Source organism: Carassius auratus, chromosome 45, assembly GCF_003368295.1.
Source record: "Carassius auratus strain Wakin chromosome 45, ASM336829v1, whole genome shotgun sequence".
NCBI classification, from domain to species: domain Eukaryota; kingdom Metazoa; phylum Chordata; class Actinopteri; order Cypriniformes; family Cyprinidae; genus Carassius; species Carassius auratus.
This window is the reverse complement of record NC_039287.1, coordinates 13,951,253-13,977,829: the sequence shown is the minus strand read 5'-3', so window position 1 is coordinate 13,977,829 and position 26,577 is coordinate 13,951,253. Positions and strand designations below refer to the sequence as shown.

Here is a 26,577-nt window from a genome sequence, read left to right as displayed (position 1 = left end):
TTCAAGCGAATAGTAGAAATCGCGATCTTTTTTGTCCTCGTAATAGCGGGACTTTTATTTTGAAGGCGCGGAGACCGCCTGATCACACAGCTCACAGCCTTTGTGTTTAATAGTGTACGGTCTCTGTTTAATAGTCAAATCATATACATTATTAGATAAATCTGTCAACATTTAATTTCACATACCTTGCAGATATAATCGAAAGCAGCTGTCAGATATTCTGAAGTGTGCATTAGTAGCCTGTATGAAGGTGATTACTGTGAGTGACGTACAGTCCGAGTGAATTAGTTCAGCTTCCCTAAACACGATCCACAAACTCAACCCTTGATCTAAACTAAGCGCTATATTCATTGTGTGCTGAATCTAAATCTAGTCTTGCCTCGTCTGTATTCGAAAAAAAAAAACGTGTTTCCCAGTGCTTACAAACTTACTGAATGTCCTAGTTGGCTTTTATTCGATTATAATTTTTTAAAAACAATTTCTTTATATGTGAAAAATACTATATTATTAATATTATGGATGCAGAATCAAAAAGTTAGAAAGTTACAACCTAAAATAAGTATTATATATATATATATATATATATATATATATATATATATATATATATATATATATATATATATATATATATATATATATATATAAATGTATATATATATATATATACACACACACACACACACAGTGGCTTGCAAATGTATTCAAAATGTACCCCCTTGATGTTTCCACGTTATGTTCCTGCCTTATGTAAAACTGCTTTAAATTACTTTTTTCCATATCAATCTTTTTTTAAAAAAACATAGTTAAGTACATAAAAACATAAATAGACTAAATACAAAACCGATTCCAAAAAAGTTGGGACACTGTACAAATTGTAGTAAAAAAGGATGGAATAATTGACAAATCTCAAACTTAAGAATATAGATAACATATCAAATGATGAAAGTGAGACATTTTGAAATGTCATGCCAAATATTGGCTCATTTTGGAATTCATGAGAGCTACACATTCCAAAAAAGTTGGGACAACATATGCTCCCATCCAGACGTCGTCTCTTTAAGGAAGGACCTTGCATTTTCCAACATGACAATGCCAGACCACATACTGCATCAATTACAACATAATGGCTGCGTAGAAGAAGGATCCGGGTACTGAAATGACCAGCTTGCAGTCCAGATCTTTCACCTATAGAAAACATTTAGTGCATCATAAAGAGGAAGATGCGACAAAGAAGACCTAAGACTAGAAGCCTGTATTAGACAAGAATGGGACACATTCCTATTCCTAAACTTGAGCAACTTGTCTCCTCAGTCCCCAGACGTTTGCAGACTGTTATAAAAAGAAGAGGGGATGCCACACAGTGTAAACATGGCCTTGTCCCAACTTTTTTGAGACGTGTTGATGCCATGAAATTTAAAATCTTTTCCCCTTAAAATTATACATTTTCTCAGTTTAAACATTTTATATGTCATATATGTTGTATTCTGAATAAAATATTGAAATTTGAAACTTCACATCATTGCATTCTGTTTTTATTCACAATTTGTACAGTATCCCAACTTTTTTGGAATTGAAATTTTGTGGTTTGTTTTTAGCTGGAACACTTTTACAGCCTCAAGTCTTTTTTTATTAAATGCAACAAGCTTTTCTCATCATCATTTGGCAGTTATCTGTTATTCTTCACCTCTCAAGCTCTGTCAGGTTGGATGAGGGCAGATGCAGATTTTCAGGTTTCTCCAGAAATGTTTGATTGGGATTAATCCCAGGCTCTGGCTGGCTACTCAAGCACATTCACAGAGTTGTCTATAAGTGAACGATCTGTCAAGTCTGAGCTTCTGGATTCTCTGGACTAGGCTTTCATTAAGGCTATCTCTATACAGTATTGTTCAAAATAATAGCAGTACAATGTGACTAACCAGAATAATCAAGGTTTTTCGTATATTTTTTTTATTGCTACGTGGCAAACAAGTTACCAGTAGGTTCAGTAGATTGTCAGAAAACAAATGAGACCCAGCATTCATGATATGCACGCTCTTAAGGCTGTGCAATTGGGCAATTAGTTGAATTAGTTGAAAGGGGTGTGTTCAAAAAAATAGCAGTGTGGCATTCAATCACTGAGGTCATCAATTTTGTGAAGAAACAGGTGTGAATCAGGTGGCCCCTATTTAAGGATGAAGCCAACACTTGTTGAACATGCATTTGAAAGCTGAGGAAAATGGGTCGTTCAAGCCTTTGTCAGAAGAACAGCGTACTTTGATTAAAAAGTTGATTAGAGAGGGGAAAACCTATAAAGAGGTGCAAAAAATGATAGGCTGTTCAGCTAAAATGATCTCCAATGCCTTAAAATGGAGAGCAAAACCAGAGAGACGTGGAAGAAAACGGAAGACAACCATCAAAATGGATAGAAGAATAACCAGAATGGCAAAGGCTCAGCCAATGATCACCTCCAGGATGATCAAAGACAGTCTGGAGTTACCTGTAAGTACTGTGACAGTTAGAAGACGTCTGTGTGAAGCTAATCTATTTTCAAGAATCCCCCGCAAAGTCCCTCTGTTAAAAAAAAGGCATGTGCAGAAGAGGTTACAATTTGCCAAAGAACACATCAACTGGCCTAAAGAGAAATGGAGGAACATTTTGTGGACTGATGAGAGTAAAATTGTTCTTTTTGGGTCCAAGGGCCACAGGCAGTTTGTGAGACGACCCCCAAACTCTGAATTCAAGCCACAGTACACAGTGAAGACAGTGAAGCATGGAGGTGCAAGCATCATGATATGGGCATGTTTCTCCTACTATGGTGTTGGGCCTATTTATCACATACCAGGGATCATGGATCAGTTTGCATATGTTAAAATACTTGAAGAGGTCATGTTGCCCTATGCTGAAGAGGACATGCCCTTGAAATGGTTGTTTCAACAAGACAATGACCCAAAACACACTAGTAAACGGGCAAAGTCTTGGTTCCAAACCAACAAAATTAATGTTATGGAGTGGCCAGCCCAATCTCCAGACCTTAATCCAATTGAGAACTTGTGGGGTGATATCAAAAATGCTGTTTCTGAAGCAAAACCAAGAAATGTGAATGAATTGTGGAATGTTGTTAAAGAATCATGGAGTGGAATAACAGCTGAGAGGTGCCACAAGTTGGTTGACTCCATGCCACACAGATGTCAAGCAGTTTTAAAAAACTGTGGTCATACAACTAAATATTAGTTTAGTGATTCACAGGATTGCTAAATCCCAGAAAAAAAAAATGTTTGTACAAAATAGTTTTGAGTTTGTACAGTCAAAGGTAGACACTGCTATTTTTTTGAACACACCCCTTTCAACTAATTGCCCAATTGCACAGCCTTAAGAGCGTGCATATCATGAATGCTGGGTCTTGTTTGTTTTCTGACAATCTACTGAACCTACTGGTAACTTGTTTGCCACGTAGCAATAAAAAATATACTAAAAACCTTGATTATTCTGGTTAGTCACATTGTACTGCTATTATTTTGAACAATACTGTATATTTTGCTGCACTGAGTGTTTCAACTACTCTGACGAGTCCTTCAGTCCCTGCTGCTGAAAAACAGCCCAAAACACAAGTCTGCTACCAGCACACTTTACTCTGTTGAGATACTGCAGGTGATGAGCAGAGCTGGTTTCCTTCAAACAAGACACTTAGAATCTGTAGGGTGTTCTTCTGAAACATACCACTATCTCCCTGGTCTTCACTTAGCAAGTTTGAACCTGCTACCTATTGATCTGAAATTTAATAATCGTACAGTGAATTATACCTTATTCCATTAGCCAGACATAATGTTTAGACTGTAGCTGAAGATCAACGGAAGATGAGTTGAGTATAATACAGATCTTCTTTTCAGCCCTGACCTGGCCCTCCGATGATGTACACATACTTTTAAAATAATCTACTTTTAAAAGTAAAAAACTTTTTACTTCAGTGATATGCTTACAGGTTATACATGCTTACTTAACGATAAGCCTCTGCACCATACTTGCCCCACAAACAGGCCTTGAAGGAGTAGTTCACTTTAAAATGAAGATTAGCCCATTATTTACTCTCCCTCAAGTCATCCAAGGTGTATGTGACTTTCTTGTTGATTGCAATTCACTCCCATTATAAAGCTCAGAAACATCATGGTGTTAATTAATATAACTCTTAATGTATTGGTCTGGAAGAAGAAAGTCACATACACCTAGGATGACTTGAGGGAGAGTAAATAATGGGCTAATCTTCATTTTAAAGTGAACTAATTATTTAATAGGCCTTTAAGCTACATGAAGTATAAAGTGATAGTAACTACTCAATTAGATCAGTTATAGTGCTAGGAGTACTAGCCCATGCACACGTGTAGAATACATATTTGATCAACAGTCATGAATTAATTAAATGTATTAATATTATTATAAGGCATTTCTGGTAATTAAAAGTCCATTAATTGGAGAAAACATTGATATTAAAGCACATGGTTGCCGACACAGTTTTAGAGTTTTTTATTTTATTTTGTAATGCTGGTGAATAATTATACAAATTGCAGTGAAGTTTGCTGTTCTAGACTCACATGGAGTATGGGTTGGGGAAAAAACTGACGGGAACGTTTTTAATATATTTTATAAGGAAAAATAATTTCATTTGTGAAAAAGTTGAGTGACGTAATTTAACCCGGGAAAACATTTTTTTTGGCGGGAGCCGTGACGAGTTGAGTTCGTCATTCGCGCGAGGAGACAGATCGTCAGAGAGGTAAGTTCACTAGCTTGTTTTATAAACTCTTATCTTTTCAAATTGTGAAACTTTGACCAAATAAACAAATGATTGATAGCTACCTAGATATACAGACCAGCAAATGACTACATCTGGTGCTCGCCTATAGTATGAAGACGACGAGTAACGAACGTTATTTAGGTGAGCTAAATTAGCGTTAGACCGAAGCCAATCGTTAGGCCTGTCATAAACAATATTATTGTCATTTTAAGACAATTTTGTGCCACTTAGTATTTAATCATAATATAAAAGCATAATAATAAAATTAGGCATAACGTTATACACTTTAAAAAGACAACAACCATTTAATTATTTTGATAAGTGGTGTCAAAAAAACACTGAATGAAAAAAAAAACTTAAATAAAGAGTAAATAATCATTGTAAAATAATAATACTAATAAAAAAGCGCAAAGTACGTTACAAGTAGAGAAGAGAAAAGGTGCACACTATTGCTGAGTTAAGTTAGCGGGCAGATGTGTGTCTGAACGAGCCTCAGCGAGACTGATCTGATAATAAAACAGGTTTTTTATGTGCACCATTTTGCGCTGTGACGTATTAACTTGCTCAAGAACAGTGGATTGCGGCTTTGAAATCGAGCGCATTTAGATTTGTTCTGTAACGTTAGTTGTCATGAAAACACGATGGCGTGTTCTTCAGCTTCTGTAGGGCGCTGTGTGTTTGAAGGAGAACACAACACCACAGCGCGATCTGCGAGATGTGCTGCCACTCATTATCATATAAACATACTGGGCGAAGGATTGCGTCACCAGACGGTTTTGAGGTCATGTAGATATTGTGAGTTATGTCGATATATTATTGATTATTGCGACAGGCCTAATGCTCGCTAGTTGCAGATAATTTGAGAAAAATCGATTCTCAAAAATGTCGACAGAACAACCGCATGCCTTTTTCAACATTTATAACCCTACTAAATTTTGATTAATATGTATTCTTTAGTCAATTTTTTATTTGAGAAATACATGTTTCGTGTGTAATTAGCAAGCATGATCAAGTTGGTAAGTGAGTGTAAAGCTGACTGGAAAGTAATGCAATCAAGATTGAAATATTAGTGACTGAGTTTTTGATAATTTGCTTTCTAACTATCCTTTCCAGAATTTAAATGTATTACTGCATGTCATGTCTAAACGGAAGCGATTTAGTCCTGTGGAGGATGCCACTGCACACATTCTGTCTGGCAAAGACAAACCATGCCTTGAGGAGAGATTCATTAACTCTCATAAAGGTTAGTAACCGTATTTCAGTGCTTCTTCAATCAGAGCAGCTTTTCACATAAATTTAAACTGAACCGATTATGGAAGTTTGCATGTCCTGTAATTAATGTGTGCATGCCCTTTAAAGGCTAGGTCAATTGAATAAAGAACAACTTAATTTCTACAGAGACACTTAATATTCAAGACGTGCCATCTCTGTCTTTATCATAGGTAGAGGTGTGTTTGCTAGCATGTCCATTGACAAAGGATGCTTCATTCTTGAATACCGTGGAGAGTTACTTTCCCAAGAGGAGAGCCAAACAAGACAGAATAGATACAATGAAACAGAAAATACCTTCTTGTTTGAGTTTGATTGGAATGGAAGGCAATGGTGGTAGGTTTTGGGAACCATTTTTTCAGACTATTTTTGACTTATTGGAAACAAATTTCATGTTTTTTTTTTTCTCTCTCCCATTTTAGCATTGATGCCTCAAAAGAAGATGGTTCACTTGGGAGACTAGTGAACGATAATAACAAGACTCCTAACTGTAAAGTGAAAAAAATTAGTGTTGAAGGTAAACCACATCTGTGTTTGTTTTCGGTTAAGGCCATAGCTTCAGGAGAAGAATTAACATACAACTATGGAGATTCAGACTGGCCATGGCGTACTCAGGTAATCAGGTCTCTATTTAGTTTGTGTTGGTATTGTGGAGTTATGTGTTAATTGACATTCTGCGTTTTATTACCTGATGAACAGGACAGAACAACGTAAACAATCTCTGGACTGTCTATTAAATAAAAATAATGCAGTATTGACACAGCATTGCACAGTGCAGTCATACACACTTTTTTTTTTTGTTCAAAATGGCCTTCAAATGTTCAGAGCATGTTCTCTCTTTACAGTTGAACCAAGCAGTCCCTCACAATGAGGAGAACATACCATCAGAAGACAGTACACATTTTCCTGACAAAATAAACTGTCCCAAGCCAGCTGAACAGGTATTTTTGGTTTAAGTCCAGCTCTTCATCTTCTGATAAGGTGCCATGGGCATATTGATCCATTTAGATCCACAGTAGAATTCAAATCTAATCTATTTTAGTATTGATTAATAGACCTATTTTTAACATAATGATGTCCTCATTTTTAAACTGTGACGTTGTTTGAGGATTCCATGAGTGTGTGATGAGAGTCTGTCCACTGTACTGACATTGATGTGTTGTGAAACTTGCCGTGTGTGTGTGTGGATGTCCTGATGTTTCTCCAGTGTGAAATATATATAGTGTGTTTGTCTTAATTATGGATGATTGGTGTGGAATCAGATGGAATGTGTTTTGTATGCTTTCGCACGTTACAGCGATGACTGTAACGAGAGTTACAGATCCATTTGCTGTTGAATATCTTTGTAATTGCTTGTTTCTGCCTTGATCTAATGTGTATGTTCTTATTGAATCAGATTGGGAGTTATTTGTCTGAACCCAGGCCTTCAAATAGTGGTCAATCCACCGACCACAACAGTGACCATTCATCCACAGCCTCTGACATGATGGAGAACCATTCTCAGGTTAGATCTCTTGCACTAAACCCCTGTCACATGGACCGATGGCAAAAAGCACTAACCAAATTGAGACAACCATTGGTTGCCCATAGCAACACCAATCACTGAACTCAACACTGTACAGCCAATCATCCCTACTCGATCTTAGCACTGTTTTGACTTGTACTTTATGCAACTGCATTATAGGCTTGCCGTGATAGACAGAGCTGACATTGATACTGTTGTTAAGCCGCAACACTGGTTATGTCACTTGCCCACCGTGGCACCCCCCCCCCCCCCACCGTCTTTTTATAGACGTTTCATAGTTTGTCCTCATTTTTAAACTGTGACGTTGTTTGAGGATTCCATGAGTGTGTGATGAGAGTCTGTCCACTGTACTGACATTGATGTGGTGTGAAACTAGCCATGTGTGTGTGTATGTGTGTGTGTGGATGTCCTGATGTTTCACCAGTGTGAAATAAACATAAATTCACTGTGGATTCTGTTCTCTCTTTACAGGTGAACCAAGCAGTCCCTCACAATGAGGAGAACATACCATCAGAAGAGGGTACACACCTTTCTGACAAAATAAACTGTCCCAAGCCAGCTGAACAGGTAGACATTTTTGGTTTAAGTCCAGCTCTTGATCTTCTGATAAGGCGTAACAGGCATTAGTAATGGGAATCTTTAGTCACCTCACAAGCAAATTCGAGAATAATTCTTGATCTACCCTTTTTCCCCCATATTAATTAATCAGTTTACTGACTTGAGAATCTTAAATTCCTTAAATTTACATAACCTAACATAAGCAATTAAGTAATTTTAAAAAGTATTACAAATTAAAAAATAAATAATTATTAAAACAGTCGTATGTTAAGTAGTTTTGGTCGATATGCCCATTTTTCAGATCGTCATATCGTCAGCCTGTGAGATCGACGAGTTTAATTGAACTGCTGCATCAGCCATACAGCGCTCCGGACCGCACGTTCATAACGAGACCAACGCACCACCACAGAAACAAGAATGAGATGCATTCTAACATAACTGTGGCATTTAAGTCAGTGAGGGCTCGTTTAAAAGAGTGCACATATATAGGCCGTTCAGATTACTTGTTAAAGTTGAATGAATTACCTTATATCTGCAGACGATGTGCATCTGTTTGAGGATGCAGACTCTGAAACGGCCAAAACTATGTATTTTGCATGCATCACATTATAGTGCGGTGTGCATGAAAATAACAACATGGCGGCAGAGCAAACTTATCATCCATAGTGCTTCTCACATAGTCCTTCTACCTCATCACCAGATAGTGTGTGTTATAAGTTAAGTGATCAGTCTTTAAGAGAAGGACTACGTGTGATCCACTATGAATGATAAGTTTCCTCTGCCGTCTTGTTATTATTTGTCTTTACTTTATTTGTAACGCCAAGAAAGTGTTAAGCTCTTATGTAAGAGAAGAGCGCGTTGCCGTGTACCAGCCATTAAATGTGTCGGACACCAACTCCTCGTTTTTTTTTTTCTCTTTCATTTCATGGATTTAGTGAGTTATCCGAGTCAAAGCGGACACCTTCTTCAGTGACTAACGTTACAGGCTCTAATCCGCTTTTGCATGTGCGCGTGTGTGTGTGTCATAGACTGTATAAAAGCAGGTGTGTGTCTGAAACGCAGTGCTGAAGTGAAATAGCTGGGCAGTTTGATAGCCGAATTATAATAGGCCACCTAATAAAAATAAATTTGGTTTTAATTATTGTTATTAATACATTAATAGGAGAATGAGCCTAATATCGTCTTGATTATCGACAGAGAAATCTGCTTACGATGATATCTCTGACTATCGTCGAAACACGATTCTATCGTTTATTGGCACAACCCTAATGTTTAGAATTTTAAACTAATATAGCTTCAAAACATAAATAACTAACATTTAATTATAATATTAATTTATCCGTGTAATCATGTCTAAAAATATATTAATTATGTCTACCAAGCTCTGATAATGTATGGAATATTATATTAACAGACTATCCAAATGTTAATAAAACAGCAGGCCTATACCTTCAGAAACACGGATGTGTCTGTCACTTTTTTATAGTATGGTTCACACAGAAATGAAATTAGTCATAATTTACCCAGGTTGTTCTAAACCTGCATACAGTTCTTTCTTCTGCTGAACACAAAAGATACTTTGAAGAATGTGTCTCAATCAAACAGCTGATGGTTGTAACTTCCAAAGTAAGGTAAAAAAAAAAAAAGAAAATGTCAAAAAAAAAACATTGGGCACCAGAACCGGTTTGGTTACCCACATTATTTACATTTTTTCTTTTATGTTAAACGGAAGAAAGACATTTTCAGGTTTAGGTTAACGTGTTGTGTAAACAATCTTTTTAACTTTTTTGGGTGAACTGTCCCTTTAATTCAGACAGTCCACCGTGATCAACTGAAATGCATCACTGCAAACCTTGCGTTCATCATTAGTTACTTGACAGACAAATTGATAACTTTCCCATTCAGCGCTCCATCTGGAGAGTCTTGTGTTAAGAGGGCAGATGTTAGCTTCTAGATGTGTTAAACTGCGCAGGTTTGTTGAACGCATGCTGCGCTCGTGTGAAAGGGCTTTAAAGGCGCGCGTTCTGGAGACTCCATCGCTATGGAAACAAAGATGCCAAAATCACATGCAAATGAGCTTTTCTAATAGCCTACTTTTATTTAAATGCATTTCTTTATAATTGCTCTTAGTATTGTAAACAGTGCAAACTAGTTATTTATTTATTCAAATGTGTTGGCCTGTGTAAAATACGGGACATATCGTGTCCCATATTGTTTTGATATGGGGTGCATAATTTTACCTTTAAATACGGGACGATTTTGTATTTTAAGGGACGGGTGGCAACCCTAATCACTGACTGTGTTTATATGAATTTTACGTCACAAAACCATTTTGATACGCAAGTGCATTAACCCAATTAGACTTGGTTGCGCACAGCTGCATGCACGAGCAGTCTTCACAAACAAAGCGCGCGTCAGCATTTGAAATGAAAAGTCATATTGAATGGGCATATTGATCCATTTAGATCCACAGTAGAATTCAAATCTAATCTATTTTAGTATTGATTAATAGACCTATTTTTAACATAATGATGTCCTCATTTTTAAACTGTGACGTTGTTTGAGGATTCCATGAGTGTGTGATGAGAGTCTGTCCACTGTACTGACATTGATGTGTTGTGAAACTTGCCGTGTGTGTGTGTGGATGTCCTGATGTTTCTCCAGTGTGAAATATATATAGTGTGTTTGTCTTAATTATGGATGATTGGTGTGGAATCAGATGGAATGTGTTTTGTATGCTTTCGCACGTTACAGCGATGACTGTAACGAGAGTTACAGATCCATTTGCTGTTGAATATCTTTGTAATTGCTTGTTTCTGCCTTGATCTAATGTGTATGTTCTTATTGAATCAGATTGGGAGTTATTTGTCTGAACCCAGGCCTTCAAATAGTGGTCAATCCACCGACCACAACAGTGACCATTCATCCACAGCCTCTGACATGATGGAGAACCATTCTCAGGTTAGATCTCTTGCACTAAACCCCTGTCACATGGACCGATGGCAAAAAGCACTAACCAAATTGAGACAACCATTGGTTGCCCATAGCAACACCAATCACTGAACTCAACACTGTACAGCCAATCATCCCTACTCGATCTTAGCACTGTTTTGACTTGTACTTTATGCAACTGCATTATAGGCTTGCCGTGATAGACAGAGCTGACATTGATACTGTTGTTAAGCCGCAACACTGGTTATGTCACTTGCCCACCGTGGCACCCCCCCCCCCCACCGTCTTTTTATAGACGTTTCATAGTTTGTCCTCATTTTTAAACTGTGACGTTGTTTGAGGATTCCATGAGTGTGTGATGAGAGTCTGTCCACTGTACTGACATTGATGTGGTGTGAAACTAGCCATGTGTGTGTGTATGTGTGTGTGTGGATGTCCTGATGTTTCACCAGTGTGAAATAAACATAAATTCACTGTGGATTCTGTTCTCTCTTTACAGGTGAACCAAGCAGTCCCTCACAATGAGGAGAACATACCTTTGGAGGAAGATATATGTTTTCCTTCCAACATGAGCAAAAAGTCAACTGAACAAGTAATGCCATGTGGTACATTAACCAAGCTCCAATTAAGTAATAATTTCAGACTGAAAGAAAATCAAGACAGATGTGCTCAACGCTATGAACAACTGTCAACACTTGAAACTAAGAGAGGGATGACTGATTACTCGCAGAATAATGAATCTGAGGTATGTGCTGTTTTTTTGTTGTTGGTGGGGGCATCAAAATGGCTTTCAGTATTCATATGTTTAATATTCTTCATAGGGGCATGTAATACAATAATGTTTTCCCCACAGATATCTTGTGAGGAATCCTCCTTTTCTGACTACAGTGACAACGATTATGTCCCTGGTACAGACTGTAGCTCATCAGACAACAGTTGTGAAAGTGAAGAACTAAATATCTGCCATGTCGAGCCAGCAAAGGGAGGTGCTGTTGAGTTTAAGAGTACAACAGACAATAGTACAAGCTCATCCTATCACCGTTCCACATCTGTGACACCGATGCCTACTAAAATGCAAAAAAATAGATACAAGAAGATACAATATTGTGCCTATTGTCAGAAGCCATACTCTAAAATTGCACGGCACTTGGAGTTTGTTCATCGCAATGAACTTGAGGTAGCTAAGGCATTCAGCTTCGATAAAAGGTCAAAGGAAAGAAGAGTGAGACTACGCCTTTTGAAAAGTAGAGGGAACTTTGCCCATAATGCTGCAGTTTCAAAAGCCGGAAATGGGGAAATGGTTGCTTGCAGACGGCCCAAAGAAGTAAAATCTACCTATGACTTCACTCACTGTATCCACTGTCAGGGTCTATACAACAGAAAGACACTATGGAGACACATCCGAACATGCCCCCAGAACCCCAAAAATGAAAACCGCACAATTGGGCAGAAGAGAGTTCAGTCAATCAACAGCTTGACCCTTCCTCCACCAGTGGATGTTAGCAAAAGTCTGTGGACCATTGCTTGTGAGATGGTGAATGATGAAGTTTCAGATGTTGTCAGGAATGATCGATACATTCTTCTTTTAGGGGAGCAGATGTACAACAGGCTGAAGTCACATTCAGGAAGAAATTACTACATTAAGCAGAAAATGAGGGAAGTAGCAAGGTTGCTCATCACTGCCAGATCACTGACACCCATTCATAATATGGAGGACTTCATCCAACCCTGCAACTTTCCTCACGTTATAAAAGCAGTAAGAGCAGTGGCAGGATTTAGTGAGGAGGCAAACACCTACAAGATTCCATCACTGGCACTGAAGCTTGGACACAGCTTGGTGAAGATTGCCAACTCTGTGGAATGCAATGCACTGATGTCAGGACGCGACACGGCTGCGGAGTCTGCACGAAATTTCAGACGTTTGTATGAAAGCAAATGGAATGAGGTAGTGTCTGCAGCTGCACTGACTACTCTGGGAGAAGCTAAATGGAATAAGCCACAAGTTCTACCATTTACAGATGATGTCAAAACACTGCACTCATTTTTGAACTCAAAACAGCAGGAATATGTGGATGCCCTTCAAGAAAAACCAAATGACAAAAACTTTGCCAATCTTTGCAAAGTCATGCTAACACAGATCATTATTTTTAATAGACGAAGAGAGGGTGAAGTTTCCAGGATGAATATTCAATCTTACACGTCTAGAGACCAGGCACCAATGCACAAAGATATCGCTGTGGGACTCAGTGACTTTGAGAAAAAACTTTGTGGGTACTTCCAAAGGGTGGAAATACGTGGTAAAAGGGGGAGGAAGGTACCAGTGTTGCTGACCCCTAATATGATTGTGGCCATGGATCTCCTTGTAAACATGAGAGAAAGGTGTCAAGTTCCTGTTGAAAACAAGCATTTGTTTGCTCGTCCAGGTGCTCTGTCTCACTATCGTGGTGGAGACTGTATTCACCAGTATGCCCGAGCCAGTGGAGCAAAGCATCCAGATGCCCTTTGCTCAACAAAGCTGCGTAAGCAAGTAGCTACAATGTCCACAGTATTAAACCTAAAAGACAATGAGATGGATCAACTGGCCAACTTCCTTGGCCATGATATCAGAGTTCATCGGGAGTTCTACCGCCTCCCTGAAAGCACTCTACAGCTTGCAAAGATTAGTAAACTCCTCATTGCAATGGAAAAAGGGGCACTGCCCGAACTCCAGGGTAAAGGATTAGATGGTATAACAATAGATCCACAAGGTAAATATAATTGTGTAATATGCAATTCAACACAATCGGTAATCAGGATTAATTGTATTTCACAATAATTTATATTCTGTAGAGTATTAGGAGTGTTGTCAATATTTCCTAAAATATCAAACATTGGGTATTTAATTTAGGGATGCACCGGTTGACCAGCCATAAATCAGAACCGGACTGTTTTTGGTCTTTTTTTCGCCAATTTATAAGGAAGTGTGCCCATGTGCACAGACTACATTGTAATCATTCGCTATCATGTCATTTGTGTGGAAGTTTTTCGAAATCTGTGCGCAGGATACGGGCAGCCGTTCAGCACTTTTTTGTTCAGCACAACTTTGCGCGTGTTGGATGAGAAACGAAACAGACTAAACCGTGAAAAAACTGAAATGCTTTTTTTGTTTGTTTTGTAAAGTAGAACTTGCATACACGTTGAAGCCAGAAGTAAACGTCAGTTCTGTTAAGGATTTTTTTTTTTTTTTTTTACCTTAAAATTACATCGACTTAATTTGATTTTAAAATCACCTGCTGTAGCACACTGAAAAAAAGTGTTTCATTCATCCAATTAAAAAATTTTAGGGTAATGATTCACATCTATATTTTTTAACTTTTTAACTTCATTGGCTCAAGTAAAAAAATATAGATGTGAATCATTACCCTATTTTTTTTTTTATTTGTTGATGAATGAAACACTTTGCATCTTTGGTTTATTCGCACCAACATTATTTGATTTTGGAATAATTTATTTATATAGTACACTTTTATTTAGTCTCACTGGTAAAGACCTTTTATTCAAAACCAAATTTAAAAACTAAAACAAATAATGAATGCTGATTAAGAAACCACTTATTTGATGTATATATGCATTTAGCAGACGCATTTTTCCAAAGCGACATACAGTGCATTCAGATTCCCTGGAAATCAAACCCACAACCTTGCGCTGCTAATGCAATGCTCTACCACTTGAGCCACAGGAACACTTTTGTATTGTTTGGATTGTAGAACTATGTAGTTGTTGCCTTTAATTTCACATGGTTACAGTTAATCTTTTAATTTAAGGCCAGTTCTCTGTAGTTTCAACCCAATTCAGAAACAAAAGCTAAATGCTGATGTCTGTACCATCTATGTTTGTATTGAATGTAGGCTACTGTACTTACTGTGCAGTTACTTCCATTATTTCAGATGGTTACGGTTGTTTTCAATAGCCAAAAGCCAGTTTGGCCTATTAAATACTAAATAAAATCTTGTTTATGCACACTTTCCTTCTTTTATTGTTTGTTGCTCAAAAAAAAAACTAAACAATCGGAAATCAGAAACGGCCAGTTTACTTGTAAAAAAAAAAATCGGTATCGGAATCGGCCATGAAAAATCATGATTGGTGCATCCCTAATTTTAATACAGAAGCAATCTAGTACAAGTTTAGCTTCACAGATTTTTGTAATGGGCCACATTGAGAGAAAATGAAGTAGAAATGGTGTGATAGTGGCATTCAACAACTTTATGCTTTTGTCCTAATTAGATGAAATGGATGTGTCGAGCAACAGTTCCAGTGATGAGGCAGAACCGCAAACTTTAAGCTGCAGAAGACAAGAGTATGAGGATCATGTGAATGGTACATACGTTTATTCAAATTCTATACATTATTATTCCTCCAGCTCTGCCTCTACTCCATTACTCTGGATAATTCCGCTGGATAGGAAGTGTACATTTCAGCAATTGCATGAGTAACTGTGCTGTACTTTAGATAGTTGCTTTTTTTTTCCACAATCAGCAGGCAACCTGCAAGACGAGGGACGTCAAGACGAGGGACTTAAAGTTTCTTCAAAGAAAAACCCCAATGTTGTTTCAAACCCATTAAAGCTTAGTTTTGTCTTCGGAACACAATTTTAAGATATTTTGGATAAGGAGGCTTGTGACTGTAGCATAGACTGCCAAGTAAATTACACTTTCATGGTCCAGGAAAGTATGAAAAGCATTGTCAGAGTGGTCCATCTGCCATCAGTGGTTCAACCGTAACTTTATGAAGTGACGAGAATACTTTTTGTACACTAAGAAAACAAAAATAATGACCCCAGATGGACTATTCTGGCAATGTTTTTCATACTTTTCTGGACCTTGACATAGTTATTTACATGGCAGTCTATGGGACAGTCACAAGCCTCCCGGTTTTCATCCAGAATATCTTAAATTGTGTTCTGAAGATGAACGAAGCTTTTACGGGTTTGGAACGACATGGGGGTAAGTAATTATTGACAATTTTTATTTTGGGGTGGAGTAACCCTTTAGCTTAAAGTCATAAGAATACCACATGTATTGTAAAGATAGCAAAGAGAGCAAAATTAAGAGAATTAACATAGCCTTTCAAAGTAGTACAATAAAGCATTGGCATGTACTTATTATTCATGTAAAGAATTAATTAATTGATTAAAAAAATGCTTCATCATAGGCTCCCAGAAATCACTTGTTCGTAGACCAAAATCCTCCTCCATGGTAGACCTGGACGATGCCAATCTCAAACAAGGTAACCATGTTTTATTAGGAGATTAGTTTAGGACATGTGGTCCCAATACGTAGGTGTGATTTAGACATCAGTGTGTGTGTGTGTGTAGCTCAGGACTCAGTCTTCAACATGGTCCCAATATGTAGGTGTGATTTAGACATCAGTGTGTGTGTGTGTAGCTCAGGACTCAGTCTTCAACATGGTCCCAATATGTAGGTGTGATTTAGACATCAGTGTGTGTGTGTGTAGCTCAGGACTCAGTCTTCAACATGGTCCCAATATGTAGGTGTGATTTAGACATCAGTGTGTGTGTGTGTGTAGCTCAGGACTCAGTCTTCAACATGGTCCCAATATGTAGGTGTGATTTAGACATCAGTGTGTGTGTGTGTAGCTCAGGACTCAGTCTTCAACATGGTCCCAATATGTAGGTGTGATTTAGATATCAGTGTGTGTGTGTGTAGCTCAGGACTCAGTCTTCAACATGGTCCCAATATGTAGGTGTGATTTAGACATCAGTGTGTGTGTGTGTGTAGCTCAGGACTCAGTCTTCAACATGGTCCCAATATTTAGGTGTGATTTAGACATCAGTGTGTGTGTGCGCGTGTAGCTCAGGACTCAGTCTTCAACATGGTCCCAATATGTAGGTGTGATTTAGACATCAGTGTGTGTGTGTGTGTAGCTCAGGACTCAGTCTTCAACATGGTCCCAATATGTAGGTGTGATTTAGACATCAGTGTGTGTGTGTGTGTAGCTCAGGACTCAGTCTTCAACATGGTCCCAATATGTAGGTGTGATTTAGACATCAGTGTGTGTGTGTGTGTAGCTCAGGACTCAGTCTTCAACATGGTCCCAATATGTAGGTGTGATTTAGACATCAGTGTGTGTGTGTGTAGCTCAGGACTCAGTCTTCAACATGGTCCCAATATGTAGGTGTGATTTAGATATCAGTGTGTGTGTGTGTGTAGCTCAGGACTCAGTCTTCAACATGGTCCCAATATGTAGGTGTGATTTAGACATCAATGTGTGTGTGTGTGTAGCTCAGGACTCAGTCTTCAACATGGTCCCAATACGTAGGTGTGATTTAGACATCAGTGTGTGTGTGTGTAGCTCAGGACTCAGTCTTCAACATGGTCCCAATACGTAGGTGTGATTTAGACATCAGTGTGTGTGTGTGTAGCTCAGGACTCAGTCTTCAACATGGTCCCAATACGTAGGTGTGATTTAGACATCAGTGTGTGTGTGTGTGTAGCTCAGGACTCAGTCTTCAACATGGTCCCAATATAGCCCCTTTTACACTGCCATTCCGGCAAATACACGGGTAAAGTGTTCTGGCAATTGTTCACGGGTCACTAGATTTTGCACTTTCACACTGCCAGTGATTACCTGGGATATGTGCGTGCTTTCAGACACAACCCGTAAAGGCCCTGTAACGACACGTGACATCAGGGCGTGACGTGTAATGTACGAGTCAAAAACGTTAGGCATGTTATACTTTCACTGAAGCAAGCGAACGATCTCGGCGTCAGCGCGGCAAGTGAGGAACTAACTGATCTCTGCTTCATTACAGTTTGCACATATTTTTTCGTCCGAACGTTGATCTTCCTTCAAAACACCTGGTAAAAGAGTCACACGATAACGTGCATCATCACTACAACACGGCATTAGATCTGGCTTTTGTTCACACATCGCTCGTCCCGGGATTGAACCCGGCAATGTTACTAGGTCCCCGACCCGGGTTTAATGCCGGAATCAATCCCAGGACGTGATTGCTTTCACACAGAAGGCGACCCAGCAATGTTCCGACAATTTTCCGGGTCCAACGTGCATGTGAAAGGGGCTTATGTAGGTGTGATTTAGACATCGGTGTGTTTGTGTGTAGCTTCACACTGCATGCGTGAGCGGCGCGTGAGCATAACTACAGTGTCACTGCAGCTACAGAGTATTCAAACTGGAAGCGTTTGTACAGCATCACAGCAGTAGCTCCAAAGCTGCATATTTCTCTACAAAGACAACTATAAATTTGTCTTTAGAGGTTTGTCAGTCATAAACTTTTTGAAGTCTTGAAAGTTTGTTAAAACGGGGAATTGCATGTAAATGGTAAACAACGAAAACAGCTCCTGTTCTTTCAGTCAGACAAATACACAACATGCAGTTTAAAACGTTTTTTTTAATTTATTTTTTTATTTTAAACATACTGGAGGCAGGGTGTAGACTAATGTTAATGTGTTTCGCACTGATGGATGAAGGGTGTAGACTAATGTAAACGTGTGTCACGCTGCTGGAGGTGGGGTGTAGACTAATGTAAATGTGTGTCGTGCTGCTGGAGGTGGGGTGTAGACTAATGTAAATGTGTGTCGCGCTGCTGGAGGTGGGGTGTAGACTAATGTAAATGTGTGTCGCGCTGATGGAGGTGGGGTGTAGTCTAATGTAAATGTGTGTCATGCTGATGGATGAAGGGTGTAGTCTAATGTAAATGTGTGTCGCGCTGCTGGAGGTGGGGTGTAGACTAATGTAAATGTGTGTCACGCTGATGGAGGTGTGGTGTAGACTAATGTAAATGTGTTTTGCGCTGATGGAGGTGGGGTGTAGACTAATGTAAATGTGTGCTGTGCTGATGGAGGTGGGGTGTAGTCTAATGTAAACGTGTGTCACGCTGATGGAGGTGGGGTGTAGACTAATGTAAATGTGTGTCGTGCTGATGGATGAAGGGTGTAGACTAATGTAAATGTGTGTCGTGCTGATGGATGAAGGGTGTAGACTAATGTAAACGTGTGTCGCGCTGATGGAGGTGGGGTGTAGACTAATGTAAATGTGTGTCGCGCTGATGGAGGTGGGGTGTAGACTAATGTAAATGTGTGTCGTGCTGATGGATGAAGGGTGTAGACTAATGTAAACGTGTGTCGCGCTGATGGAGGTGGGGTGTAGACTAATGTAAATGTGTGTCGCGCTGCTGGAGGTGGGGTGTAGTCTAATGTAAATGTGTGTCGCGCTGCTGGAGGTGGGGTGTAGTCTAATGTAAACGTGTCGCGCTGCTGGAGGTGGGGTGTAGTCTAATGTAAACGTGTCGCGCTGATGGAGGTGGGGTGTAGACTAATGTAAACGTGTGTCGCGCTGATGGAGGTGGGGTGTAGACTAATGTAAACGTGTGTCGCGCTGATGGAGGTGGGGTGTAGACTAATGTAAACGTGTGTCGCGCTGATGGAGGTGGGGTGTAGACTAATGTAAACGTGTGTCGCGCTGATGGAGGTGGGGTGTAGACTAATGTAAACGTGTGTCGCGCTGATGGAGGTGGGGTGTAGACTAATGTAAATGTGTGTTGCGCTGATGGAGGTGGGGTGTAGACTAATGTAAACGTGTGTCGCGCTGCTGGATGAAGGGTGTAGACTAATGTAAATGTGTGTCGTGCTGATGGATGAAGGGTGTAGACTAATGTAAATGTGTGTTGTGCTGATGGATGAAGGGTGTAGACTAATGTAAACGTGTGTCGCGCTGATGGAGGTGGGGTGTAGACTAATGTAAATGTGTGTCGTGCTGATGGATGAAGGGTGTAGACTAATGTAAATGTGTGTTGTGCTGATGGATGAAGGGTGTAGACTAATGTAAACGTGTGTCGCGCTGATGGAGGTGGGGTGTAGACTAATGTAAATGTGTGTCGTGCTGATGGATGAAGGGTGTAGACTAATGTAAATGTGTGTTGTGCTGATGGATGAAGGGTGTAGACTAACGTAAACGTGTGTCGCGCTGATGGAGGTGGGGTGTAGACTAATGTAAATGTGTGTCGTGCTGATGGATGAAGGGTGTAGACTAATGTAAATGTGTGTTGTGCTGATGGATGAAGGGTGTAGACTAATGTAAACGTGTGTCGCGCTGATGGAGGTGGGGTGTAGACTAATGTAAATGTGTGTCGTGCTGATGGATGAAGGGTGTAGACTAATGTAAATGTGTGTTGTGCTGATGGATGAAGGGTGTAGACTAACGTAAACGTGTGTCGCGCTGATGGAGGTGGGGTGTAGACTAATGTAAATGTGTGTCGTGCTGATGGATGAAGGGTGTAGACTAATGTAAATGTGTGTTGTGCTGATGGATGAAGGGTGTAGACTAATGTAAACGTGTGTTGCGCTGATGGAGGTGGGGTGTAGACTAATGTAAATGTGTGTCGTGCTGATGGATGAAGGGTGTAGACTAATGTAAATGTGTGTTGTGCTGATGGATGAAGGGTGTAGACTAATGTAAACGTTTGTCACGCTGCTGGAGGTGGGGTGTAGTCTAATGTAAATGTGTGTCGTGCTGATGTAGGTGGGATGTAGACTAATGTAAACGTGTGTCACGCTGATGGAGGCGGGGTGTAGACTAATGTAAAAGTGTGTCGCGCTGCTCTAGGTGGGATGTAGACTAATGTAAACGTGTGTCACGCTGATGGAGGCGGGGTGTAGACTAATGTAAAAGTGTGTCGCGCTGCTCTAGGCGGGGTGTCGACTAATGTAAACGTGTTGTGATGCTCACGCATATCCCATAAACACAACAACTATGAAATGAAGAAGTGTAGGCAATCTAGGACAGGCACCAATGGTCAGAATATTATAGACAAAAGAATAAAGATTAGCAGCAGTTGAGAGTCAGGTATCATATTTGCAATACCAAAGAACCATTCCATTTCCATAATCAGTCCTTTATGGGAAGCATGAATGTCTCGTAGTCTAAAAACTTTAGCATGATGTGGAAAAAAAAATATTGGAGTCGGTATGTTACTTCATTTTATTAGTGTTAATTTATTTTATTAAACTGGATTAGGGCTGTAGCTATCGAATATTTTAGTAATCGAGTATTCTACCAAAAATTCAATCGATTAATCGAGTAATTGGATAAAATGTGTTTTTGCTTAATTAAAGTGTAATATTAATTATGCACGAGAAAATAAGACTCCTGGGTCTCTTAAAATGAACAACTAAGTTTCCTTTTTTAGAAAAAAAAATATTTGTATTTTTTAAATGCATAGAATGCATTACATCAAAAAATAACATTTAATTATTACCCATTATTTCTCTGTCTGTACTTGTACTGTGAACAATGACAATAAAGTTGACAGATGAATTAAGTGCATTTAAGTGCCATTCAGTTGGGGTTTTAAATAAAGCATTTTCTGAGATGCACATAAAACATTCATTTAATTTATCTTTTAATTATTGAAAATTTACTTAACTTTTTGGTAAACAAAGGGGATTTACTATAATAAAAAAAAACATGGAAGAAATGTTGTGTGATTTAAAACTTAAAAAAAAAAAAAGTTTTATTTTTATTATTTTTTTTATTTATTTTTTTTTAGTAGTAGGCTATGTACATTCTGCTGAACAACAGTCTTTAACCGCACTTTTATTTCGACGGGTTGGCGTACCTTTACAGTTCTGTGTATGTGATGTGACGCTAGTTTTACTCAAATCAAACGGTCAAATGCTCATGAAATGACTGTCAGAGCAGTTCTGGAGATGTTGTTCATGTGTTCACGTCTTATTTAGAGAGACAGCAGATGCTGAATTCACCGCGAGCTTCATGCGCTCTTCCGTGTGTTTAATGAATGAAGACGCGCTTCTGCTCAATTCATTAACACAGAACATGCAGGATTCATATTTAAACAGACTATTCCGGCTTAATATTTACAGATATTAGTCCATATCGTGATTTGATGTAAGTGCAATGACCTATTTTTGATGAATTCATTCAAAATTTGGCAAATTCCTTGCCATACTGCGTTAAACTGTAAAATTAGTTTTTATTACTGGATTCCGCGATTCCCTCCGCGTTTCCTGCATCGCGGAAGTCATAGGGCCCTAGTTGTGGTATGCCAGCTTTATCTTGCAATGGACACACGCCACGACGTTCTCTTTACGTTTTCCTGCACCCTCAAATCAAAACACTGCTGACTCATTGCAGTGTGCGATTCCGGACGCAGCGCTTGTGTCTCCTTCCGCTTTGTGGGTGATGTAATCGCATTGTCACATTAAAAAAAATCATTGCCAAAGAACCTGACGTGAGATTTAAAATAAATTAAAAGAGGCTTCGAGGCAGAGGAATTTGCCTCGATCATTTTTTGTAATCGAGTTACTCAATTTACTCGAGGAATCGTTTCAGCCCTAAACTGGATAAATCGTAACACCTTTTTATATTTTATGTGGTGTCATGATTTACTTTTGATAAAAAGGTTTATTATTGTATGTTCGTTTGGCATTTCATTTATTGTATACCCTTTAAATGTGCATATTGAAAGAACAGCAGCAGCAGAAAGAAGTATGGTGTAACATTTATTCGAAACACTTGTATTTGGTACTTGCTACCTTATATCTTTACTCTTTCCTTTGATTCTTTTCATGGCTTTGGAAAACTTTTCTCGGGTGTTTCTCTACATCAATTTTTGCATAACTCTGGGTCACCGACACCAAGCTTTGTTGCAATTACTTTCTAGGAATTAAATGCTTTCTCTGAATCTTTTAAAGGTCCCATTCTTCGTGTTCCCATGTTTTAAACTTTAGTTAGTGTGTAATGTTGTGAGAAACTCCTCTTTGTTCATAACCCCTCCTCTAGCCCCAGCTGGCCCGCTTTGGCCCAAGGTTTTCGTCGGGCCAAAAAACCCTGGCCGTTGGCCCAGAGGAAGCCCCGGCGAGGCACGATCAAGCCCCGGAAGTGACAGTGGAAACGCGACTGGCACTGGCACGCACTAGCACGCCCGCTTTAAGCTCGCCAGTGGAAACGCGGCTAATGTGTGTGTGTAGCTCAGGACTCAGTCTTCAACATGGTCCCAATATGTAGGTGTGATTTAGACATCAGTGTGTGTGTGTGTGTGCGCGTGTAGCTCAGGACTCAGTTTTCAACATGGTCCCAATATGTAGGTGTGATTTAGACATCAGTGTGTGTGTGTGTGTGTAGCTCAGGACTCAGTCTTCAACATGGTCCCAATATTTAGGTGTGATTTAGACATCAGTGTGTGTGTGTGTGTGTGTGCGCGTGTAGCTCAGGACTCAGTTTTCAACATGGTCCCAATATGTAGGTGTGATTTAGACATCAGTGTGTGTGTGTGTGTAGCTCAGGACTCAGTCTTCAACATGGTCCCAATATGTAGGTGTGATTTAGATATCAGTGTGTGTGTGTGTAGCTCAGGACTCAGTCTTCAACATGGTCCCAATACGTAGGTGTGATTTAGACATCAGTGTGTGTGTGTGTAGCTCAGGACTCAGTCTTCAACATGGTCCCAATATTTAGGTGTGATTTAGACATCAGTGTGTGTGTGTGTGTGTGTGCGCGTGTAGCTCAGGACTCAGTCTTCAACATGGTCCCAATATGTAGGTGTGATTTAGACATCAGTGTGTGTGTGTGTAGCTCAGGACTCAGTCTTCAACATGGTCCCAATATGTAGGTGTGATTTAGATATCAGTGTGTGTGTGTGTGTAGCTCAGGACTCAGTCTTCAACATGGTCCCAATATGTAGGTGTGATTTAGACATCAGTGTGTGTGTGTGTGTAGCTCAGGACTCAGTCTTCAACATGGTCCCAATATGTAGGTGTGATTTAGACATCAGTGTGTGTGTGTGTGTAGCTCAGGACTCAGTCTTCAACATGGTCCCAATATGTAGGTGTGATTTAGACATCAGTGTGTGTGTGTGTGTAGCTCAGGACTCAGTCTTCAACATGGTCCCAATATGTAGGTGTGATTTAGACATCAGTGTGTGTGTGTGTAGCTCAGGACTCAGTCTTCAACATGGTCCCAATATGTAGGTGTGATTTAGACATCAGTGTGTGTGTGTGTAGCTCAGGACTCAGTCTTCAACATGGTCCCAATATGTAGGTGTGATTTAGACATCAGTGTGTGTGTGTGTGTGTGCGCGTGTAGCTCAGGACTCAGTTTTCAACATGGTCCCAATATGTAGGTGTGATTTAGACATCAGTGTGTGTGTGTGTGTAGCTCAGGACTCAGTCTTCAACATGGTCCCAATATGTAGGTGTGATTTAGATATCAGTGTGTGTGTGTGTGTAGCTCAGGACTCAGTCTTCAACATGGTCCCAATATGTAGGTGTGATTTAGATATCAGTGTGTGTGTGTGTGTAGCTCAGGACTCAGTCTTCAACATGGTCCCAATATGTAGGTGTGATTTAGACATCAGTGTGTGTGTGTGTAGCTCAGGACTCAGTCTTCAACATGGTCCCAATATGTAGGTGTGATTTAGATATCAGTGTGTGTGTGTGTGTAGCTCAGGACTCAGTCTTCAACATGGTCCCAATATGTAGGTGTGATTTAGACATCAGTGTGTGTGTGTGTAGCTCAGGACTCAGTCTTCAACATGGTCCCAATATGTAGGTGTGATTTAGACATCAGTGTGTGTGTGTGTAGCTCAGGACTCAGTCTTCAACATGGTCCCAATATGTAGGTGTGATTTAGACATCAGTGTGTGTGTGTGTAGCTCAGGACTCAGTCTTCAACATGGTCCCAATATGTAGGTGTGATTTAGACATCAGTGTGTGTGTGTGTAGCTCAGGACTCAGTCTTCAACATGGTCCCAATATGTAGGTGTGATTTAGACATCAGTGTGTGTGTGTGTAGCTCAGGACTCAGTCTTCAACATGGTCCCAATATGTAGGTGTGATTTAGACATCAGTGTGTGTGTGTGTAGCTCAGGACTCAGTCTTCAACATGGTCCCAATATGTAGGTGTGATTTAGACATCAGTGTGTGTGTGTGTAGCTCAGGACTCAGAACACTGTTTTATGGGTTTTTGTTTTCTCTGGCTTTGACTGATTTGCCTTATTAAATGTAAATCCTAATTTTTTTTTTTAGGCACAAAAGTCAGTGTCAAAAAGAAGTGGTCGGAAGAAGAGGTTGGGGCAGTTGAAAAGCATTTGATGCATTTCATACGCAGCTGTCGAGTTCCTGGGAAGACGGACTGTGTCTCATGCCTGTTAGCTGAGCCTGAAGCACTGAAAAACAGAGACTGGTCTGCTATTAAGTTTTATATTAATAACAGAATTACTGCATTGAAAAGACAACAGAGTCGGTAGGACCGATTTTTTTTTTTTTTTTTTATACATTTATACGCTGTTAAATCAATTTGAAGTTAAGGCTTTATGAAGTCCTCTTTGATTTTAAGCAAGAATTGTTAAAAACAAAAATTTGGGTAACACTTTATAATAATGTTCAGTTGTAAGTAATGTATAAGTGATTTAGTTATAATGAGGAACTAATAATTTACAAAACGACTTAACGTTCACAATGTTAAGATTTAAAAATCTTTTGGTAAGTTATCTGAAAAAATAGCATCTTAAAATAATAAAACAGATCCTTAGTAAAGGGCTAAGAAGTTATTAGCTAATATATTATTTATCACTTATCACAGCATTAAAGTACTCCATGTGTGTCAGAGAAGACATCTGTCTAACCCTCACCAGTGAGCACTTACATTGTAGTACACACTACAAAGTGTTCAGAACCTGTATGTAAACACATTAATAAATCATTTACAAAGCTTTCTGCGTCCCCTAATCTAAAGTGTACACTACTCATCAGTTGTAAATGTTTTGCAAACCTGCTGGTTACTGGTTGTGTGTGTATGCACTCCAGGGTGAACGATCTACAAATGATGAGTAAAACGTTTACAACTGATGAGTAGTGTACACTTTAGATTAGGGGACACAGAAAGCTTTGTAAATGATTTATTAATGTGTTTACATACAGGTTCTGAACACTTTGTAGTGTGTACTACAATGTAAGTGCTCACTGGTGAGGGTTAGACAGATGTCTTCTCTGACACACATGGAGTATTTTAATGCTGTGAGATAATAGTACAAAGTTGACATTTCAATGATTTATAATCAATTGATTCTGTATTAACTAGTAACTGAACTAGTAACTATTAAAGGGATAGTTCACACAAAGAAGAAAATTCTGTCATCATTTATTCACGCTCATGTCGTTCCAAACCTGTATGAGTTGCTTTCTTATGTTAAACATGAAGATATTTTGAAGATTGCGGGTAATGTTTAACATAAGAAAGCAACTCATACAGGTTTGGAATGGCATGAGCGTGAGTAAATGGTGACAGAATTTTCTTCTTTGTGTGAACCATCCCTTTTACCAGTTTGTAAGGATCTCTTTGATTAATTCATGATGCAATTTTTTTAAGATAACCTATGACAGATTTGTAAATCGTTAGCATATTATTTAATAACTTGTGAGTGTATAGAATGTTTTGTAAATTATTAGTTCATCATTATCTAATCATT

The 26,577-nt window shown here is 39.2% G+C and overlaps 2 protein-coding genes across 4 annotated transcripts in view; one reads left to right on the top strand and one right to left on the bottom strand.

The window, feature by feature from the left end:
- LOC113063326 (nesprin-2-like) overlaps positions 1–26,577 on the bottom strand; it is a 603,140-nt gene that overhangs the window by 37,136 nt on the left and 539,427 nt on the right. The window lies entirely within an intron of this gene.
- Positions 3,889–25,749, top strand: LOC113063327 (uncharacterized). 3 transcript variants are annotated; one of them, XM_026233643.1, is made up of 13 exons: positions 3,889–4,747; positions 5,882–6,011; positions 6,211–6,373; positions 6,460–6,652; positions 6,883–6,978; positions 7,434–7,541; positions 8,034–8,129; positions 10,974–11,081; positions 11,572–11,817; positions 11,926–13,819; positions 15,336–15,428; positions 16,263–16,337; positions 25,136–25,749. In XM_026233643.1, exons 2-13 carry the CDS (start codon positions 5,906–5,908, stop codon positions 25,354–25,356), a joined length of 3,399 nt encoding a protein of 1,132 aa, XP_026089428.1. In that variant the 5' UTR covers positions 3,889–4,747; positions 5,882–5,905; the 3' UTR covers positions 25,357–25,749. The 3 variants fall into 3 exon arrangements, with proteins under 3 accessions (XP_026089428.1, XP_026089427.1, XP_026089426.1); XM_026233642.1 differs by having other exon boundaries at positions 3,889–5,563; XM_026233641.1 differs by having other exon boundaries at positions 3,889–5,784.

Bases quoted from the DNA above. Each gene is read 5' to 3' on its own strand.
- LOC113063327 (XM_026233641.1), top strand. The intron at 11,082-11,571 runs GTTAGATCTCTT...CTCTCTTTACAG, and splicing joins TGATGGAGAACCATTCTCAG to GTGAACCAAGCAGTCCCTCA. The intron at 15,429-16,262 runs GTACATACGTTT...GCTTCATCATAG, and splicing joins GTATGAGGATCATGTGAATG to GCTCCCAGAAATCACTTGTT.